The sequence below is a fragment of the Heterocephalus glaber genome, unplaced genomic scaffold (assembly GCF_053883595.1).
Source record: "Heterocephalus glaber isolate CG9 unplaced genomic scaffold, H.glaber_assembly_v1.0 deba00000071, whole genome shotgun sequence".
Classification (NCBI taxonomy): Eukaryota; Metazoa; Chordata; class Mammalia; order Rodentia; family Bathyergidae; genus Heterocephalus; species Heterocephalus glaber.
The window spans coordinates 2081778-2101774 of NW_028258137.1; the positions used below are offsets into that span (position 1 = coordinate 2081778).

A 19997-nucleotide genomic window follows, 5' to 3' on the forward strand; every position below is an offset into this window, starting at 1 on the left:
TCTGTCCCGAGTTGCATTAGCAGCAAGCTAATGTTCCTGCACGCCAGCAGCTGTTGCGAGCATCCATGGGCTCAGCTAGTCTGGCTGTGTATGATGATGGTGCCTCAAACTTCAGTTCCCAGGAGGCAGCTGGGGATCTTGTCCGGCACCAGTCTGAGTGAACCCAGCTGACACTGCTGGCCTGTGGGTCACACTCCAGGAAGTTCAGCAGATGAGTTTAGTCAGCCAGGCCAGTGAGGTGGGGTGCTGGCCAGAAGTCCCACGCACCTGTAGCACCGTGGCTTTCCCAGCATCCCTCCCACCCAGCACTCAGCTAGAGACCGCCCTGGCCCTTTGACAGAGCTCCAGTGGGTGCTACTCCCTCCACGGGGCCTGGCAAGTGCACACCCTCAGAGCAGTTTCCCGGCCCACCCACGTGTCCAGATGCACTGACATCTGCGTGGGAGTCACGAGGGTCAGAATGGGGATTACCACACTTTATTCCCAGTGAATCAGAAACAAACTGATTGGAAGTTCTCAGTAATAACTGAGTATGAATGAGCATGAATTCTTTTTTTTTGGTACCAGGGATCATGAATGAGTATGAATTCTAATAGCCAGAACAAAATGATTTAGGCATCATGCTAAAACTGTTAGTCCAGTACCGGGGAACTGAACCCCCAGAACCTTTGCACTGAGCTGCACCCCCAGCTTTATTTTATTGAGACAGGGTGCTGAGGCTGGGTTTTCGACTGAGTTGCTCAGGTTTGAACTTGCAGTCCTTCTACCTCAGCCTCCTAGAACGTTGGGATTATAGTCATGTGCCACTCTGCCTGGCTAAGGTTTTAACCCATTGATTTTGCTTCCGAGCATATCTCTTAATTACTTGTTTCAGAGCTTCGATACCTTTCTCTCTCTCTTTTTTTTTTTTTTGGTACCGGGGATCAAACTCAGGACCTTGCGCTTGAAAGGCAGGCGCCAGAACCACTGAGCTAAATCCCTGGCCCTTAAGAAGGTTTTTAAAGACACTGAGCTCTGACACTCTGAGCCGGATCAATTTGGACTCACTACACAGAGGCAGCTATCAGCAGCACTGAGGCGCAAGCCAGTGCAGACCAATGAGACAGGTCACAGCCAAGCTGTGGTGGGCCAGGCTCGTGCTGCCTGTGCCCAAGCCCACAGTGAGGTTCAGCTCCAGAGGTGGACTTGGCCCAGTCTGACTAGAACTCGGGTCTGCCACTACTCCACAGCTCTTGTACCCTCCCTCCTCCCTCCCAGCTCCATCTCGGGCCCAGAGGTGTGGGGCAGACCCCTCTGCAGGTACACAGGCAGAGCCCCTTTAGAGAGCCTCACCCTGTGGACACACTTGTTCTCTTCTGCAGGGAGTGTAGCTGTGCTGTCTGCAGAGCAGAACCACAAGGTTGACACATCTGTCCACTACAACATTCCTGAGCTGCAGTCATCCAGCCGGGTCCCCCTGCCTCAGCATAATGGGCAGCAGGAGCCCCTAGCCAGGAGGAAGGGTCTACACACACAGGAGATGGACCAGGACTCAGAAGACGACAACGAGGAGGACGACAGTGAAGAGGAAGATGAAGAAGCCCCCAGGCGCAAGTGGCAAGGGATTGAGGCAATTTTTGAAGCTTACCAGGAACACATAGAAGGTATGCAGTGGGGCGGGAGGATGGTGGGTATAGAGTAAGTTTAGGAAGGAAGCTCTGTCTTCATCGATGCTTGTGGCTGACCTAGAGGGCTGTGCACCTGCGATGTCTGCCGCTGGCCTACAGCAGTGTGATGGCCCAAACATGGGTCTTGCTCCCTGGGCCACATCTAAAATATCCTGTCCCCAAGTCTGTGTCCCTAGCTGAGTCCTGTGATGCACTCCCAAGTGGGACTCCCCCAGGAAGGCTGTTCCATGAGAGTCAGTCACATCTTTAGCTAACTCTACACAGCAGCCCACTTCTGGACAGTTGCCTCGCTGGTCCCAGCCGGGCTCTACCAGAGTTCAGGCTTTATGATCCTTTCTACCTTGGTTTCTCAGGATGTCTGCACAAGCCCCTTGGGGAGCGGAGGGGGCACAACGCTTAGCCCTGCGTGCGCCACCCTAACTGGGCAGCACTGGCTACCCACTTTGACAAGAGCTGATACGTGCCTGCAATGGCCAGCCAATCCTAGGCTGCTTTTGCTGGGCTGTATGTAGTATTTGTGATCTAGTCTTTGTAGTTAAGACCAGTCATTTCAAATACTTTGAAAGGAATTTTTGGAACAAAAGTACAGATCAACAGAACAAATAACCAAGTAGCTACAGGCAGGTTATCAAATGGTGTCCTTATTTTGAATTTATTGACCATCACTCCCTTACATGTTGTTCTTGGAGTACATATGTTGTACTCAAGTAATACACAGCAGTAGGTCAAATTAAATTTTAAAGAAGTGAGATAGATGCTTTTTTGGGCTTGTGGGGAACCTAGTTTGAAATTCTTTCCCTGCACCAAGGTTGTAAGGTTATTTTTTAGTATTTTCTTCCCCAAGTCTGTAAGTTCTCCTTTTCTTACTATGTCTGGGACTCATGACAGAACCCAACTCGGTCACCTACAGTGGCCTCGCTGTCTAGAACGACTTGCCCTGTCTCATCCTCCTGTGACCTAACTCAGCTGTTCTTGGCCCTTGGCTTTCTGCGTGAATTTTAGAATTGTCTTACTATAGTCTCACCAGAGCCAGGCATGGCTGAGCTCACCTGTCATCTCAGCTACCTGGAGTCTGAGGCAGGAAATCACAAATTCAAGGCCAGGCTGAGCATGTAGCTCAATGATAGAGCACTTACCTAGCAGGCCTGATGCCTGGTGTTCAATCCCCAGTACTGAAAAGAAAAAAATCTTCCAGACCTGGGGAAGAATAGCATCTGCCTTTGAATATGGCATAGCACTGTTTTAAGAAGTTTCTTTTTACTACATTTGGGAAATGTTTACTTTGGACTTAGCTACCTATTCTGCCCTAGGTAGGAATCATAAGGTATCAAATCTGCAAATTTAAAAGGTGTGATTCTTCTTGAAATTTCATACTTTTAATTTTCTTGTCATACAGACAGCATTGCCCAGGGGCTCTACTGGTATGGAACAGAGACAGCAGTGGGGCTCATTTCTGTGAAATTTTATGAGGCATTCTACTTTTAAAACAAAATAAAGGGGGGGGGTCTTATTTGCCTAGTTTATCTGAGTTTATGGCGTATTGTTTGTTAAAAGTTCACTGAAGTATTTTCCATACCTACTGATATGGCCAAGTTCTTTTTTTCCTGCTGTTCCTCCATCCTTGTTGAATCTGTTAAGTGGCTTTTTGACTTTTAAGTTACAGTAGACCCTAATGCTGTGGTGCTTTCTTTTGCTATCAAGATCATTCTATAGCCAGGTGCATGTGCTCAAGGCCAGCTTGAACTATACAGGGAGACCCTGTCTCAAAAACAAAAATATTAATCTCTAAAGACAGCCAGGTCATCTTGTTTTTCATTGTGAATCCCTTTATACAGGGATTTACCCTTGGTTTAAAGTCCCTCTCCTACCAGGAGGCCTTCCATCCTTGATGAGGCAGGCATTTGAGTTGTTTACACAGTTCCAGCTTAAACTGAAAGGCTAACTTTATCTTTCATTGGAAAGATGGCTTTTGGGCCAGGGATTTAGCTCGGTGACACTGTACCTGTCTTGCAAGTGCAAGATCCTGAGTTCAATCCCTGGGAACCACAAAAAAAAAAAGTCTTTCAAGGCTGTGAATTTACTCTTATGTCTTCCTAGTCTGTATCTCTTAAACCACTTTCTGATTCGAGATCCTTCATTATGCCGAAGTTGGGTTAGGCTTTTATTGGTATGAAAAAAAGGACTGCAGGCTGGAGGTGGTAGCACATGCCTGTAAGACCCAGTCTCAGAAAATAAAAAAGGGTGAGGGCACAGGGGTCCACAGGAGGCTGCGGGGCCAGGAAGACAGTCACTGAACAGATGTGAGCTCACCACCTTTCTTTCAGAGCAAAACCTGGAGCGGCAGGTGTTACAGACACAGTGCCGGCGGCTGGAGGCCCAGCACTACAGCCTCAGTCTGACCGCGGAGCAGCTCTCCCACAGCATGGCGGTGAGTAGGCACAGGGAGCCAAGACCCGCGCAGCCTTGTTCTGGGGACCACTCTGAAGAGATGGAAGCATATATAATCTTGGGGGGACTCTGGCGTCAGTTGATTACCCAAGATTCTTGTGGAACACTGATTCTCTTTTGTTCCCTCTGGGGAATTACTGCCAGCACCCGTCTCCCCTTCTGTGATTTGCTAGGGAGACAGGAGGGGATTTTATTGAAGATGGAAAGCTCTGGAGGCAACACTCCCCACCTGCCACCCACCTCCGGTATCTCCCGTCCCCAGGCTGCCTCGGGGCAGCAGGGATGTGGGCAGGGCTCAGAACATGCCTCAGAGAACTTGGCCTTTGAGCTCACCCCACAGTGTACTCATTCCTTAAAAGCTGGAATTGCCAGAGTCCAAGACTCTGGAAAAACCTGTTCAGATCACCCGAGGCAGTGATACTGAGCTGGGAAGGGGACCTTTTCAAAGTACCAGGTTGACCTTTCCACGCACAGCCAGTGCATTCAGGTACCACACTGGATGGAGCACGTTTTTTCTGACATGAGTTTCCCTCTCCCCAGGAGTTGAGGAGTCAAAAGCAGAAGATTGTCTCTGAACGGGAGCGACTCCAGGCAGAACTGGACCACTTACGGAAGTGCCTTGCCTTGCCTGCAATGCATTGGCCTAGGGGTTACTTTAAGGGATATCCGAGGTGACGGTTTCCCTTGCACTAGGCCGAACCTATAGTATAGAAATATTATCTATTTTATTACCTTGAATATTTAATATTTTTCACTGGGAGGTTTGAAGCTTAAAAAAATGAGAATGTGCCATGCATGAAGCAAAGGAATTCAGGCTCCAGACAAAAGCAAATGAATGAACTCACCTTGACTTCAATGCAGTCGAATCACCTTTGTCATTCAGCGAGCAGCCAGTGTAGGACGCCCATAGTTTTCCTAAAGGTGGTTAATTATTCCCTTTCCCCCACATCATTCTTTTAATCTGAAAGCAAAGGCTCCATTGCCAACACTAAAACAGTATCACCTATCGCCCTGGTGTGTGGGCTTGGATCTGACTGGCTGGTCCTGTTTGTCGTGTTGCCGTGCTACTGTGCCCAAGAACTGGGTTTGTTCCTGCTGCAGCTCGGGGTTGGCCTCATTCCTGCCCAGGAGCGAGACTGACTCCAGCTGAAAAGAAGGCTGGGTGCATTGTAAGTAAAGGGCTTATTTTTTTTTTTTCAGTTACTTTTCCACAAAATTGTCTTTAAAACAACCAGTCCTAGGAGCACACAGAGCAATCCAAGGCTTTTTCCTGGAAAAGCTCTTAAAGATAAAATGAATCCCCAAACTGAAGGTACCTTTTTACTACTCTGTGGGGAGAATGTACAGAGCTCTATGTATATGTACTCACACCCACCTAGTTGTTACTGCAGTGGGGAGTGTTTTCATACAAACGTAAATTTTGAGAGAAAAGTCAAAGGTGCTTCAGCCTTGTACTGTGTATATATTAAAAACAAAGTTTTGTATGTTTTTATTACTTTTAATTGTTATAAAAAGCCTGCCATTTTTAATATGTGGTTTGGGGGATTTTTGTTTGTTTTTCCTGTTTGGGGGTTTTGTTTGTTTGTTTTTTCTGGGAAAAGAAAAAAACCCTTGCTTTTAGGTGTTTGTACTGCTGCTGGTCAGGACATTAAAATATTGAAGTTTTTAAAAATTAAAGAAGAAGAAAAAGTAAAAGAGCTTACCACTGGCGCCTATGCGATCACTTCATTTTTAATTTGAATTGCACCAGAACCGACGTAGAAAGCCATGCGTTACTTCTTACCTCCTCCCTTACCCCTGGCCCCACATTTGGACAAAAGTAATGGCAAGCAGAACCCGCTGCTGTGGAGTGAGGGGACAGTTTGTGGCGGGAATGAGATAGACCCTGTGTGTCACAGCCACATGCACACAGGGACCTGGGGCTTTCTAAAAGAACCTTTCAGGAAGTGAACAATTTCTGCGATAGAATTCTAAGATGCCTGCGAACAGGTGCAGAGTAGAAACTTTAGAAGCTTTATTTAGATACAGAGCTTTGTAAAAGCCTCAAGTAGGATCAACAATGTCTGAGCTGAATGCCTCCTCTGAACCTAGCTGACGGGCACAGGAACAGCCGCACCACTGGCGCATGTTTCCTATAGGTCAGGAAGGCACCTCGAGTGGGGCTGGGCCCTCCCCAGAGGCCCAGGGGCGGATCAGGGCAAGGGAGGCAGCTTGAGCTCAGTGTTTGCTGGACACACGCTGCTGTACTCCACGGCCCAAGCTCCTGCCCTACGGTGCAGAATGGCTTGCTGGCAGCTGGCACCGTGTCACTCATCTGCCCCCACAGTTTGTTTTGTATGCCTGCCAAGGATCTTCCAGTTATTAGCAAACTCAGAAAAAGCCGCCAGTCAATAAGGCGCTTTCTCACACAAGCAGCAAGTGGAAGAGAACTAAAAGGCTGTGGTGGGGTCTCATCCCCTGCAGAGACATTAAGAGAGCCACATGTTCCACAGGTGTGGAGAGGGAGCCGCACTGGGTCAGGGCCCAGTAACACTGCATTTCCCTGCTTACAGTCTCTTGCTGTCTCCGGGTTGAAGGCGTCAAGAGCCTCACGGTAGCACTTCACTCCCAGGCTGCTCCCCACATCACAGATGTCTGACACATTTGCTAGTGAGGTTTGATAACGGCCTTGGCTAAAGGAAAAGGGAAAGTGGCTCTAATACCTTACTGGAAAGATGGGCACGGCCCCCTCCCACAGCCAAGGGACATCCCCTTGGCTGGCCAGCCCGACACGGGGTGGCACACAGAACAAAGGGCTGCGCGGGGCGGAGGCCAAGTCCCTGCGCCAGCAGTAACCGCTTTCTCCCATCCACATGGAAACTGCGCTCTTGCTTGCCCTCAGGCTGCTCCACTGTCTTGCCTCCCCCTTCTCCCGCCCGCAGAGATGTCTCAATATTCTGCCCGAGAAGTAATATGACAATCAGAACACAAGTACCAAGCAGTAAGGCAGCACACACAAACCACAAAAGAGGTAGAGTGTCTCCTAACAAAGTACACCACCAAGACAGCCCACCATGATTTTCCCATCCAACAATTAGTTTTCAGAGAATACACCGTTTTCAGTGGGGCTTGATAACACAACCTCTGACGCTTTTTGTTCAGCTGTTGCTCATTGAGTTTAAGACAGCTGAACAGTACAGCACAGATTTGCTGAGGAGAATGGATTATGCAACCTGTATGTCCGTATTTACGCAAATACCTCAGTCCTCAACTGTGTCTTCCCACATCACCTGGAAGCGACAGCTGCCACCTGTCCTGACAGGGAATTCACTACACTCAGAGGGACATGGCCAGATGCTAGATGGTGTGGTTCCGCATTTAATCGGTCTTCAAGGCAAGCTGCTCTGTTTCATAGAATCAGAGCCAAAATGACAAGACAATATCATGCTCCCAGTCCACTGTCTCAGAATTTTCAAAATTTTAGTCTGTATCCTAGTCTTAACTGGGTAAAACACTTAATTGGCATTAACGTTTCCACAGGTTGTACCCCTAAGGATATTCAGAATATTAAAAGGAGCCTGCATCTTCAGGAGCAAAGAATTAGAACACAGAAAATCTTAATCTTGTAACAGAATAAAATCTTCAAGTAGCCCACAGTACTGCCAACTCAAGAGCTGAATTTTAAACCAGAGCCCCCCCCTTCCCTCTCCACTCCAGGGATCACCACAAGATGGAGATGGTTAGCACAAACCCTGGTCCTCCTTAAAGTGTGTATTAGCCGCTTAGAAGCAATCTGTACTCTGCCCAGTAGCCATGCTTTGGCTCACAACTGTACCCTGCTCCCCACTTTCTGATCCAGTGCTTAAAACTCCTAGCCTGCCTTGACCTGAGGAGGACATGCTCACTGGTTGTGTCACTTGTGTGTGTGCCCTGTGCTTCACTGCTAGGACAGCAAACCCAGACTTGGGTGGCAGGGAGGACAACAGTGCCTCGGTCACTCTGGGGGCAGTTTAGATGCTGTGAAATTAAACCTGTTCTAAGTGTACTTGTTTGAATTAACTGTATTGTAATATTATTTGTTGAATGTAGTAATTAGGTATTTATGAATATATTGCTGTAATTTCTGACAACATCCAAAAAATAAAATCTTCCTAAATCATGTTAAGAGGAAAATCGTTTTTGTTATGACACCCCCACCCTGCAAGCTTAACTAGACAGCGTCACAGGTGAGACATGAAGGCACTCAGCTGCACCTTACTGGCTCACTCCCGTCCCTTCCTCTTAAGTGCTTTCATTCTAAGACACCAGGTGCAATCTGAAGGATTCAGAGTAAGAGTGTGGTGTGAAAGCCAGTCCCGTCACCTGCAGCCCACTGAACCGCACCTTCAATCACAGACTCCCATCTTTCGGTCCTAATCCTCTGGGTTTGGTGCTTGGTGTTCAGTGACCAGCACCTGCCTGACGGAGACAGGGCAGTGCCAGACCAGAGCAATCGCGCTTGAGTCACTGTCGGCAAATACCAGACAGTGCTCCACACCAGCGGACACTAGCTGTGGCTTCTGACACACTGGGCACTAAGTCAAGAACCTTCTACTCTATGGCACTGTCCGATAATCACTTCCACTCACTCTCAAGCTAATTTCTGGAAGGGACCTAATAATTCCACAATGTTACAGCTGCACAACTGGAGCAATTTTTTCTTGGAAAATGAAATAATCTCCCTTAAGCCACTGTTGTCCACAACAAAGAGCACTCCCTGTATCCACCAAGAGCAGCAGCACAGGTCTGACTCTTCCCAGCACTGCATCTTCAGCCTCACCCAACACTGAATCAGCTTCTCCCGACCTTCCTCTTCATAGAGCGAACAAGACTGACCAACAACCCTGGGTGTCGGCCTGCAGTTTTCAGTCGACTGCTGCACACTACTGGTTTATCAGATCATCTTGGCCACAGAGCATGCTCCTTTTAAAGAACTTGGCAGTTAGGGGCCGGAGATTTAGCTCAGTGATTTCGCCACCTGCTGCGCAAGCACAAGGACCCTAGTTTGATCCCTGGTACCAAAAAAAACAACTTGGCAGTTATACCGGACAGAATCAAGCTGATCACATTTTTATTGTGGATTGGGATGGATGATAAACAGAGGTCAGCATCACCAGCCACTGATCAGCTGTCGTCCTGTGTGAGCCACGTCTGTAAGACACTAACTGTAGCCACGAAACCAGGATGGAGAAAGGGAGAAGCCCCCGCCACATCACTATGCCTGTGTATCCACCAGTTCACACAGGAGACCCACAGCTCTGCTAGGAAGAACTTTCTTGCCTAAAGCTTCTTCCTTTACCCCACAGAAGAAAAGCTGGCTCCTAGAATTGGATGGGGAATGGACGGTCCAAGGGAACAGAGTTCTGCAGATTAATCACAAACTTGTTTTTTTCACACTTGTGTTTTAAATTCATTCCTAGAAGCATTACATGTTTTTCATTCAAAAATTTTGTCTAAAACTCTAGAACCGTAAGTACCTGTCACATCCTGAGCAGGCACTCACATCACCCAGCCGGCCTCCAGGCGGCAGGTGCCAGGCCCCCTCCTGCGCACTGAAACCACAGGCCTTGCTCTAGAAGTCCTGCGACGCGGCACTCTCAGAAGGCTGGAGGCTGGTGCGCAGCTTGTACATGTGATGGAGCGCCTCTGTGAGGAAGGCCCCGCTGGTGTTGATCTCCATCAAGGTCAAGTTATCCAGCTGAAACAAAGAAAACAGACCAGTTGGCCTAGAGGTTTTTGACTTTGAGAAAAAGCTAAACTTCACTGAATAAAAGCAAGAAACCAATGATTTTTTTTTTTGCCGTGGTGGTGGCAGTGCTGGGGACTGATTCAAGACCAAGTGCTCTATGGCGGAGCTCTACCCCTGCCTCCCTAATTGTAAAAGCACACCTCTTTACCTGCCTGCAGGAGCCTCAACAGGCAGGGTACCATGTGAAATCTCCAGCAGCATCACAACTCAGGCAGGGCCTACCAGCCCTAGGAGCCACACCCACCTTGGCGTGTGCCTCCTGCTGTCGCACAAAGCTGTCAGCAGACACACGGAGCTTGGCCATGCGCGTGTCCCACAGATCTTTGATCAGGGTCCGGATCGAATCTGCTTTGGGAATGTTGTCTGAAGCACTAAAAGAAACAGGGTGAATCAGTAAGGACAGAGTAAACTAAGGCAGCACCAGACAGACTTTTTAAAAAAATGCTGCTTGGAATCACTAAGCTCTCGGAAAGTGTTTGGCTTTGTCTTCAATGTTAAGATGAGAGGATGGGGCCGGGGATTTAGCTCAGTGGTTCCAGTGCCTGCCTTGCAAGTGCAAGGACCTGAGTTTGATCCCTGGTTTTAAAAAAAAAAAAAAAAAAAGAAAGAAAGAAAAGAAAAGAACAGATGCAAGGATTTCTGCAGGTAAGCCTGCTGCCAATGGCATGCAGCAGGGATGAGCCAACCCTGAGCTATTCTTGCTCATGGTGACTGTCCCACGCCGGCTGCTCCACAGGACTATTTACTTGAGAGTGAGGTACTGGAAAACTGGCTCCAAGTCTGACAGGCTCATTCTCAGGATAACAGCATTCTGTCCATCAAACCTTCCATCCAGAAGTGGCTTCAGGGGCTGGCTCTGAGGTCAGAACATCTGCTGCTCTTATTTACAGTGAGGAGCGGATCTCTGCTCCTTACCAAGAGTCCCGGCACAGAACCCACTAGGAAAGCAAACCTTCAGCTCTGTGCTCAGCGCTTGGCACAGCACCCCACCCCTGAGCCCCGAGGGATAGGGACTGTCCCTCTCTACAGAGAACACAAGTTACAGGCTGGGCATGGTGGTGCACACCTGGAATCTCAGCCCTCTGGGAGGCTGGGGCAGGAACACCAATTCAACCCCATCCTGAACAACTTAGCAGGCACGTAGTTCAGTGTGAAGGCCCTGAGTTCAATCCCTAGTCATCCAAAAAACAGGTTGCAAAAATCAAAGAAGAAATTACAGATCATACAAATCAGTATGAAATATCTACACAATGAAATTCTGAGTAAAAGTGCAAAGTCGGAGGGCAGTAACAGCTTTCCTTTGTGAGATATTTTAGGCCAACCTTTGAAGACAGACAAACCAAGAATAAAAGCAGAAGCAAACACTGTCCATCACTAGGCACTCTAAGCTAGATTTTCTCTCTCCACATGCAATTAACTCAGGACTGTAAGTGGCAGATCTGTAGTATAAAATGCATGTAGTGAACAGCAGGTTAAAGAACAAAGGACCCCAGGTCCTTGTCAACTGAACAGCAGAATAAAGGTAAAATTAGGTCCCTTAGTCAAATGAATTATAGAACAGGGTTTTTGACATGAAGTACATACACACTGAGTTTCAAACACTAACTGTGACAGGCCTCACTGGATAGTGCTAACTCGTGACCTGTCTGTGCCTTCAGATTCCCCCCTTCAAAGCCATGGTCCCCACTGCACAGCCGCCTCTCAGACCCCTCTGAAGACACCCTGCTCCTGCTCTTCAGAGCCCAGGAACCCCATGCCCCCAGGCTGTGCCTTCCGGCCTTCCCTCCACCAACCCAGGGAGGCTCCCTCCTCAAGCCTGTACCCTGGAAGAGCTTCTGAACTGTCCTCGTTGGGCAGACAACTTAGCACTGACCACTGCGGCTTAAGGACAGGCTCACACCCTGGGCCGGGGATGTAGCTCAGTGGTGCCACCGCCTGCCTTGAAAGCACAAGGTCCCGAGTTCCATCCCCGGTACCAAAAACAAACAAAGGAAAAGTACGACAGGCTCACATCTCACCCCTGCAGACTAGGAGCCCCAGCCCTCGGCACAACGTTTGGTGCACTGCTGCTTCTAAGGCTCTGCCCAAGGAGGAGGCGACGTGCAGGCCCTACCAAGCCGAGGACAAGGCTGTGTGAGGTCCCAAAGCTCCCCACACTGGCTGTGGCCCCCCAGGGCCTCACCTCTCCAACCACTCTAAGCAAGCAGTGCGCAGTCCGACCCCAGTGTTCGGTTCAAGTTCTGTTCTGGAGTTCAGCAACCAGATGTCCAGGGAGCTTCAAGAGCTTGACGTTTTGGAAGTCATATTCTCAGTGTCTCCCGGCAAAACTATCCACACTCACCTGTCCTCTACAAATTTCACTCATTCATTCAACAAACACACACACTAGGCACCATGGAGACACAAGCATTCCAGACAGTCTCTGGGCATTTAGAATGGGTGTGGGCCTGTGCGCGTGTGCAATGGCATAGAAAATGATTAGAAAGCTGCAACTATGGCAAGCATGATGGTGGCATGTAGAGCTGCAAGACAACTCATGCACTTCAGCCAGGAAGGACACCTATTAGGACTAAACCAAAGGAGATGACTGGAAGGAGGACATGGACTTAAGGGCAGTATAAGCAAAGTCACAAGGACCCAGTATGTTGAAAGAAGTGGAATGTGGAACTTACAGATGTGGGGGAGGAACTGCAGGGAGCTGCGGCAGGGAAAGAGAAACCCTCCCGGCTGTGTGCAGCTTTGAATGCCAGTCAGAACCTTAAAGGTGCCAAGGGTTTCAAGCAGGGCATCACAGGGCGGCTCTGCCTTTAACAGACCACTCTAGCTACCACGTAGAGAGGAAACCAGTAAGGGTGTGGGCAGATGGGGTTACTACAGCACAGTGTGGGCCTGAGCAGGCTTTCCCAATAGCTCAGGGCACAGGCAAATATCAACCTCTCACCTCTTCCGCAAAAGATGCACAAAGACTCAGGATCCAATGCGGGGGAGGTGGGGCACTGTGGTCCCAGCATGAGGCAGGTTGAGGCAGCAGGGTTACCAAGAATTTGAGGCCAGCGTGAGTTATATGGTAAGAAGGCCACCCTGGAGTACACAGTGAAACAGAACCATAAAGAACTCAAGTCCGCACACTCCCAAGAGAAAAGAGGGGCCAAGGTGCACTGAATGACCATGGATAATTATGAAAAGCTCCCACTGGGGCATGAGGGTGGCTCTCCCTGGGTCCAACAGCAAAGTGGAGTTCAACAGATGAAAAGAACCAGGGGGTTACTGGGGATGGCGAGGAAAAATGAGAAAGAGAACAGGGAAAGAGAAGCAGGGGGTGGACAGGCAGCAATGCTGCATGTGCCCAGAGATGACCCCCAGGGACTGATCCAACAGAGTTGGGGGAAGGAGCAGGAAGGGCAAAGTGGAGGAAAAGAATCTTGAGTATATCCGAGGCATGACTCTCAGGAGTGAGCTCTACTCACTGATTTAGCAGGAGTTTGCTGAGTTCCATGTAGTAAGGGCTGGGCACTGGGGTAAAAGTTTCTTCCTTTCGTTCATGATCCCTTATCTTCTCCAACTTTTCTGAAATTTAGAAGTTCATACATATAATATTATCACAAGACAACTTTTAAACTTTCCAAACTTACCAAATGCCAGTTACCTAGTTGATGAACTAGTAACTACATTAAAAAAAAAAAATTTTTTTTGGAGTAATATTTGTACCTCTTAAGAGACAAGGCCATCCCCTTGAAAATTTCTCTCAAGGACAGTTTTTGTTCTTTTGCTTTAGACTGCAAAATATATGCCTGACTCAGAAATTCTTCCTCCAGGGAAAGAAAGCATCTTACCTCTGATATGGTGAGTGATCAAAATAACCAGTGACTTGAGGAAAGTGTTACATCAAGGCTGGTTCAGAAGAGAACAGGCAACGTACAAACTGCAGACACACCAGAGCAGGTATAACATCCTAGGTCGGAGATGGCGAACCTTTCAGAGCTTTCGATGATACAAACAGCCCGCTGCAGCACCTGTACCGTGGGTTCACCACCACTGTCCGAGGGGCTCTAAAAGCACCCTCTCACCCACAGCCAGGTCTTCAGCACAACTCCCTCTTCCTTCCCAGCACACAGGCCGCAGCTGCAGCTCTGCAGCCCATCAGCAAGCAGTCTGGGGAACTCCCAACCCCAGACCCTTCTCTACATAACAGAGGATTTTCATTTTCCCAGGTGCTGGGGATGGAGACCAGAGCCTCGAGCACAGGCCAGGCAAGCTTCTATTACCGAGCCACACCCCTAGCCCTGGGATTACTTTTTACCACCTGAATCAGATTATGCAACACTTCTGCCCAAACTCCCCAAATCAGAAAGACAAAACCAAATTTCTGGTCTGCACATGAACAGGAACTCTTGGCCTACATTTCTGGAGGACTGGACAGCACTGAGAATTGAACTCGGAGCCTTTCCAATGAGCTACATCCCCAGCCCTTTTTATCTTTTTTATTTTGAGACAGGGTCTGCCCACATCACTAAGTTGCCTAGGCTGGGCTCAAACTTGCGGTCTTCCTACCCTAGCCTTCCAGAGTGCGGGGATTACAGGGTGCACCTCCTACTGGGCTGCAATTTCTTGCAGAGTTAAGCATCATCCATCCTATGACCCAGAACGTGCTTGCACTACTCTAGGTATTTATTTACCAAAGAAAAATAAAAGTTATCTTCAAAAAAGACAGGCAAGAATTTCATACAAGTGGGAAATCCAAATATCCACCAACACAAGAATAGGTGAATAAACACCTGGTATAGAAGGGGGCAGCACTTGGGAATGGAGAATAACAATGACTCATGCAGAAATGGGGCAATTCACAACGTGCTCCGAACGAGAGAAGCAGATTAGGAGAACCCATTTACATGGCGTCACTCTGCCACAGGCTCTTGGGGGTCCTGGAGAGGGATGGCTGATGGGGCCAGGCCCTGGGAGATCCCCACCAAAAAAGCCCCAAAGCAGGCCCCAAAGTGACCATCAGTCACTTACTCCGTTAGACCCTGACTGAGAACACAGCAGCCCTTTTGAAACTGATCTGAGAGGCGCTGGCTGGTACCCCATGATTCCCAGTGGGGAGGGGCAGCTGAAGTCACTCAGGGTTCTTCCTAGGCTACATGTGTGCCCATGGCCCTCAGACAAAAAGAATCTCACATCCAAGAAAGAGAAAAGATGGCAAAGCTGGTCGCAGTGGCCTATGATCCCGGCACTTAGGAGACTGGGGCAGAAGGATCACAAGTTCAAGGCTGGCCTGGGCTACTTAAGTGAGTTTAAGGCCAAACTATACTACACAGCAAGACCCTGTCTCAAAAAACAAGAACAAAAATAAGAAAAAAGATTGCCAAGGCTCAGGATAAAGTCTGCCTGTGTCTCACGTATTATTTTTCTTCCTGCTTTTTCTAACAGCTTTGAGGGATAACACATCACATAATTCATTCACACTATACAAATCAATGGTTGAAGCATATTCATACAGGCGGGCAACTATCAATTTTCAACTTCAATTTTCGAATATTTTCATCATCCCCAAAAGACCCCATAATCCCTCCATCGCCTCTAAAACCCCCAAATCCAGGCAACCAACTGCTGACTCTACAGATCTGCCAATCCCAGTCACACAGTGTGTGTTCTGTGCGTTCAACGTGTTTTCGAGGTTAATCCACACTGTTGTGGCAGGTATCACAACGACTTGCCTTTTTGTGGCTGAATACTACTCCACTGTAGAGTGGCACATTTTAATGCATCCTCTGCAACATGAGAGAACTACTTTGAAGCTGCTCTGGTGGCCCAGGCCTGCAGTCCAGTCCTACCACACTGGGAGGCTGAGGCAGGAGGACTGAAGGTTGCAGTGCAGCCTGGGCAACTTCTTAGTGAGGCCTTGTCTCAAAATGAAGAATTTCAAAATAGAAAAATAAAATGAAAAATTTACCAAGAGGTTGGAAATGTAGTTTAGCGCAAAGGCCCGGGTTCAATCCCCAATAGCGCGCACACGCGCGCACACACACAACTGCTTCTCAACACGCTAGTCGGTACTTGTTTAAAAGTCTAAAACGAATGCTTCTTTAGGTCCATATATCTGACTTTCAGGCAAAACGCAACAGCTAGCAGAAACTGGCACGCAGGCCCGAGGGGACCCGGATGCCCCCCGCCGCCCGTCCTCACCGACGTCCATCCAGGGCGGCGGCAGCAGGCGACACTTCTGCCTCTGCTTCAGGCTGACGGCCAGCCACAGCGGCACTTCCACGGGGAGGCCGGGGTCGAACGGGCCCAGGTCGCCCTGCCGGGGCGGGGAGGCCGGGGCGTCAGCGACCGGAAGCGAGCGCCGGGGCCCCAGCCCGGCCCCAGGGCCGCGCGCCGCCCTCCGGGAGCCCGAGACGCTCACCCCGATGAGGTAGATCTTATCCAGGCTGAAGTTAGGGACGATGGTAACCAGCTCCTTCTCCGCCAGGAACTCCACCTCGGTCGCGTCCATGGCGACACCACACGCCGGCAGGGAACCCCTCAACCCTCTCAGCGTCTCGGAAGTGGCGCCACGGCTGCCGCTTTTCCCGCCACGGCCCGGGACCCGCCCCCGGCCGGAAAACAGCCTGCTATGGCCAATCGGAACGCCGCGCTCTCAGCAGGGCGGCTGGAGGCGCAGACCACGCTTGTTAAGACCGCGCGGATTGGCGATTCCGAGCGAGGCTGTGAGTCAGTCTAGCCCAGCCTCGGCAGGTGGGCCTGCTCCTGCCTTCTGCCTCCGGGGCCCGCCCCGTCACGTGCCCTGGCCCCGCCCTATCCCTCGCTCTAGACTCGCCTCTCGGGCGCCCCCCCCCCCCGCGCTCTGGCCCCACCCCTGCCTCGCCCCGGCCCGCTCTGGCCCCGCCCCGGCCCGCGGGCCCACACCTGGCCCGGTGACCCGGCGGTCAGCTGACGCCAGGTTTGGTGTCCATCACCTGCCCCGGGCGCCCGCCCGCCGGTGGAGCCGGGGGTGTATGTGGGGCCGCGTCTTCCCTGGCGTTCCGCACTGGGCCGGGAGGAAATGCATTCTTTCATCAAACTGCTTGGGGCACTAGTACCGGCCTGGCCTGTCCAGACAGACCCCGGAATGGGGAAAGGGTTTTCCTTTGCGCTCACAGTCTTCTGCCCTCTTTCTACGCTTTAGTTCAAAGTCTATAGAAACGCAGCTCCCGCCACCCAGCCCACCCCTGGGCCGGTCACACTCTCAGGGAAGGCTCACAGCCAACCCTTAGCAAGCCCAGGAGGACAGGCTGCTGCGCGCGGGATTTGCAGATGGGCGGCAACGGCACACCTGCTCCCGGAGCTGCAGCCTCGGGCGCGGGGAGATCAAGGCACCTGTCAGGGCTACACTGGGCTCTTCTCGGGAGTTGAGACTCGAAGACCAGTGAGACTTGAACCAGGACCCAGGTGGTTCTGACAGGAAAGCCTTTTGTAAGGAGGGCTGGGTTCAAATTTGAAGCCCTAATTGCTAGGCCCTGAGAAAAGCACAGAGGATATGGATTCCAGGGTTTCCTATCCGGGCAGGAAAGCTGCCTATCTCCAGCTAACCCAGGGCCCAACTTCCTGGCCCCCTGAAACCATGCGGGGCTGTAGGGATGGTAGCCTAAATTCTGCCCACACCTGGCCTGGAAGCTGCGTCTGGCGTTTGGATGTCTTCATTTGCCGACCTGAGGCAGATCTTACTGCAACCTTTGTTAGGTCATGAATTAGGACAAATGGTCCCGCAATAAAAAACAGTAAGAGGTCACACTGGGTGCTGTGTGATGGAGACAAGGGACCACTGCACCCAGTCTCCGGCCTCAGAGCGAGGGAGGGAGACAAGGAGCCTGGTGGGGCATTGGCAGGAGGGGAAGCTGTCCGCCACCTGGTCCCTGCCAGAATAGGATCTGCCTGCGGCTTCTGCAGGGTGTGCGAGCCAGCTTGTCTGGGTTTTGATTGATGGGGGAATGTTTTCTTGACTGGCAAATATTTGCGTTCCCAAGTTGGCGAGGCTTCACTTCCTGGTTTGTGTAGGCTACAAAAGAGCAAAGGAAAAGCGCTGGGGGAAAGCCGCCATTCAGAGATGCCACCGAGGGAGGCCTGAGCACAGAGCCTCTGTGTCCTTATCTGTGCGATAGGACAGTGCTGCTGCCTGCACCACTGGATGGACTTCCGAGAGCAGAGGAGGCAGTGTGCGCCCGACTCACGGCACAGCGGGATCCCTACACCCAAGATGCAAAGCAGCCGCTGTCCACAGCCAGATGGGGACTCGGCAGCTTCTCCACAAATGGGGCGTCCCTAGGCACAGGCACAAGGCACACACTACAACATGGGTGAGCCTGCCAGGCACCGTGCCACCTGAAGCAAGACACATCAAGTGCACATGTTGTCTAATCCATTTCAGCAAAATGTCCAGACAGGCAAATCCACAGAAACAGAAAGACTTGCAGTTGCCAGGGGATGGGAGAGGGAGGATGCAGAGAGACTGGTAATGGTTACTGGTTTTCTTTAGGGGTGTAGAAACGTTCTGCTACTAGAAAGTAATGATGGTTGCATAACTGTGAATTTACTAAAACCACCAAATTGTACACTTGTAAAGGATGGAATTTATAACATGTGAATTGTTTCTCAATAAAGCCATTTTGTTTGTTTTGTTTGTTGCAGTACTGGGAATTGAACCCAGGACCTCCACACTCAGCTATATACTCAGCCCCTTTTTATTTTGAGACAGGGTCTCACTAAGTCCTTAAATGGCCCAGGCTGGGTTTGAACTTGCAGTCCTCTTGCCTCTGGCTCCCAGAGTGCTGGGATTACAGGTGTGCACTACCACATCTGGCTACAAGTTGCAAAAGGGAAAGGGAGGGGAAGGGATAAAAAAGAATTAAGATATATTATATACATGCACTGGCTCCCCGTGATGAATACAATCATTATGTCTTGCAAGCGACATAGTATATTAGTGCCTGTATTAATAAAAATATTTTTTAAAAGTTCATCTCTTGGGCCGGGGATTTAGCTCAGTGGTTCCACCGCCTGCCTTGAAAGTGCAAGGTCCCAAGTTCGATCCCCGGTACCAAAAAAAAAAGTTCATTTCTTATGAAGTCCCCAGCTCCCTAAAACACTATAATAACCATCCTGAATCTGTGAGCCAATTTTTTCCTTAGGATCTTAGCTCTACTGTATCTTTTGGTTCCATTAGAATTTGGACCACCCGAATAGTTCACCAAAGGGAGCCATCCACTCGGACATCGCATACATCCCATTTTACGGCAGCTGATCTCCCCCCACCCCACAGAAATGCTCTGCAGTGCCCAGAGTGGAAGGCCCCACCACAGGGGAAATCGAGCTCTGGCAAGAGAGCACATTCAGTCCAGGAACAGAATGGGGACTGAGCTGCTCCACTTGCTTCCTGGTGTCTGCACTGCCAGCTCTTGGGACAAGAACTCCCCAGGGGGTAGTGCCCAGGTCACTCTGGGATTGAGCTGTTTGGGAGGCCCCTGGGGTCCACGGCACACAATGTGTTAACTCAGCCTCTGACTTCTCGGACTTTCTTACTGTGAGTAAGGAGACTGTGCGTGGGCCAAGAAAGCAGAGGATTCCAGGCATCAAAGGGTAGGACTGGGGGAGACCCTCAGGACCTGGCAGTCTCCCTGGGCAGCACAGTCACCCACCTCTTGGCCTTAGCCTCACTGGGCTGAGGAAATCAGAGCCTCGGGGGTGGGGGGCAGCCTGGGCACCGGGGCTCTCAGCCCCCCCAGCCCAGCTGATGCCACACCTCTCTCCTGTTGTCTTGGGGGAACTTGAGAGGCAGTGGTGAAAAGCAGGCAGTGTCTGTCACTGAGCTAAGGAAGGGGCCAGAAATACAATCACAGCAGCACAAAAGAAATGCAGAATGGGAATCTCTGGAGGGAAGCCCCCTGTGTTACTCCAGCAGGGGCCAGGGGAGCCACGGGACTTGCAGAGAACAAGGCCTGTCTGCATCCAGCATCCTTTGGGGCAGGAGCCGTCCGGATCCATGCAGGTGGCCACGGGTATCTCCCGCCTACCTGTGGCTCACACCGCCTGGCAGCGCCTGCCCTCCCTGCAGCTGGCTGCCCCCTAGGCCTAGCAGGGCC

At 50.4% G+C, this 19997-nt stretch overlaps 2 protein-coding genes across 6 annotated transcripts in view; one reads left to right on the plus strand and one right to left on the minus strand.

Moving 5' to 3' along the window:
• Positions 1-8254, plus strand: part of Gse1 (Gse1 coiled-coil protein) — a 265758-nt gene extending 257504 nt beyond the window's left edge. For 4 of the 5 annotated variants that reach the window (XM_021256620.2, XM_004842739.3, XM_021256619.2 and 1 more), the window contains 3 exons: positions 1362-1643; positions 3992-4095; positions 4656-8254. In XM_021256620.2, coding sequence (XP_021112279.2) covers positions 1362-1643; positions 3992-4095; positions 4656-4790 — 521 coding nt within the window. In that variant the 3' untranslated portion in view covers positions 4791-8254. Of the gene's footprint in view, positions 1-1361; positions 1644-3991; positions 4096-4655 lie in introns of those variants that run through there. The other variant, XM_021256621.2, reaches the window with a different exon arrangement.
• A 1261-nt stretch (positions 8255-9515) lies between these two features.
• On the minus strand, positions 9516-16482 carry Gins2 (GINS complex subunit 2). Its single transcript, XM_004842748.3, has 5 exons — positions 16286-16482; positions 16066-16180; positions 13350-13449; positions 10127-10253; positions 9516-9831 (listed from the first exon to the last, which is right to left on the minus strand). The coding sequence occupies exons 1-5, from the start codon at positions 16373-16375 to the stop codon at positions 9706-9708; spliced, it is 558 nt and encodes a 185-aa protein (XP_004842805.1). The 5' UTR covers positions 16376-16482; the 3' UTR covers positions 9516-9705.
• Positions 16483-19997: the final 3515 nt, after the last annotated feature.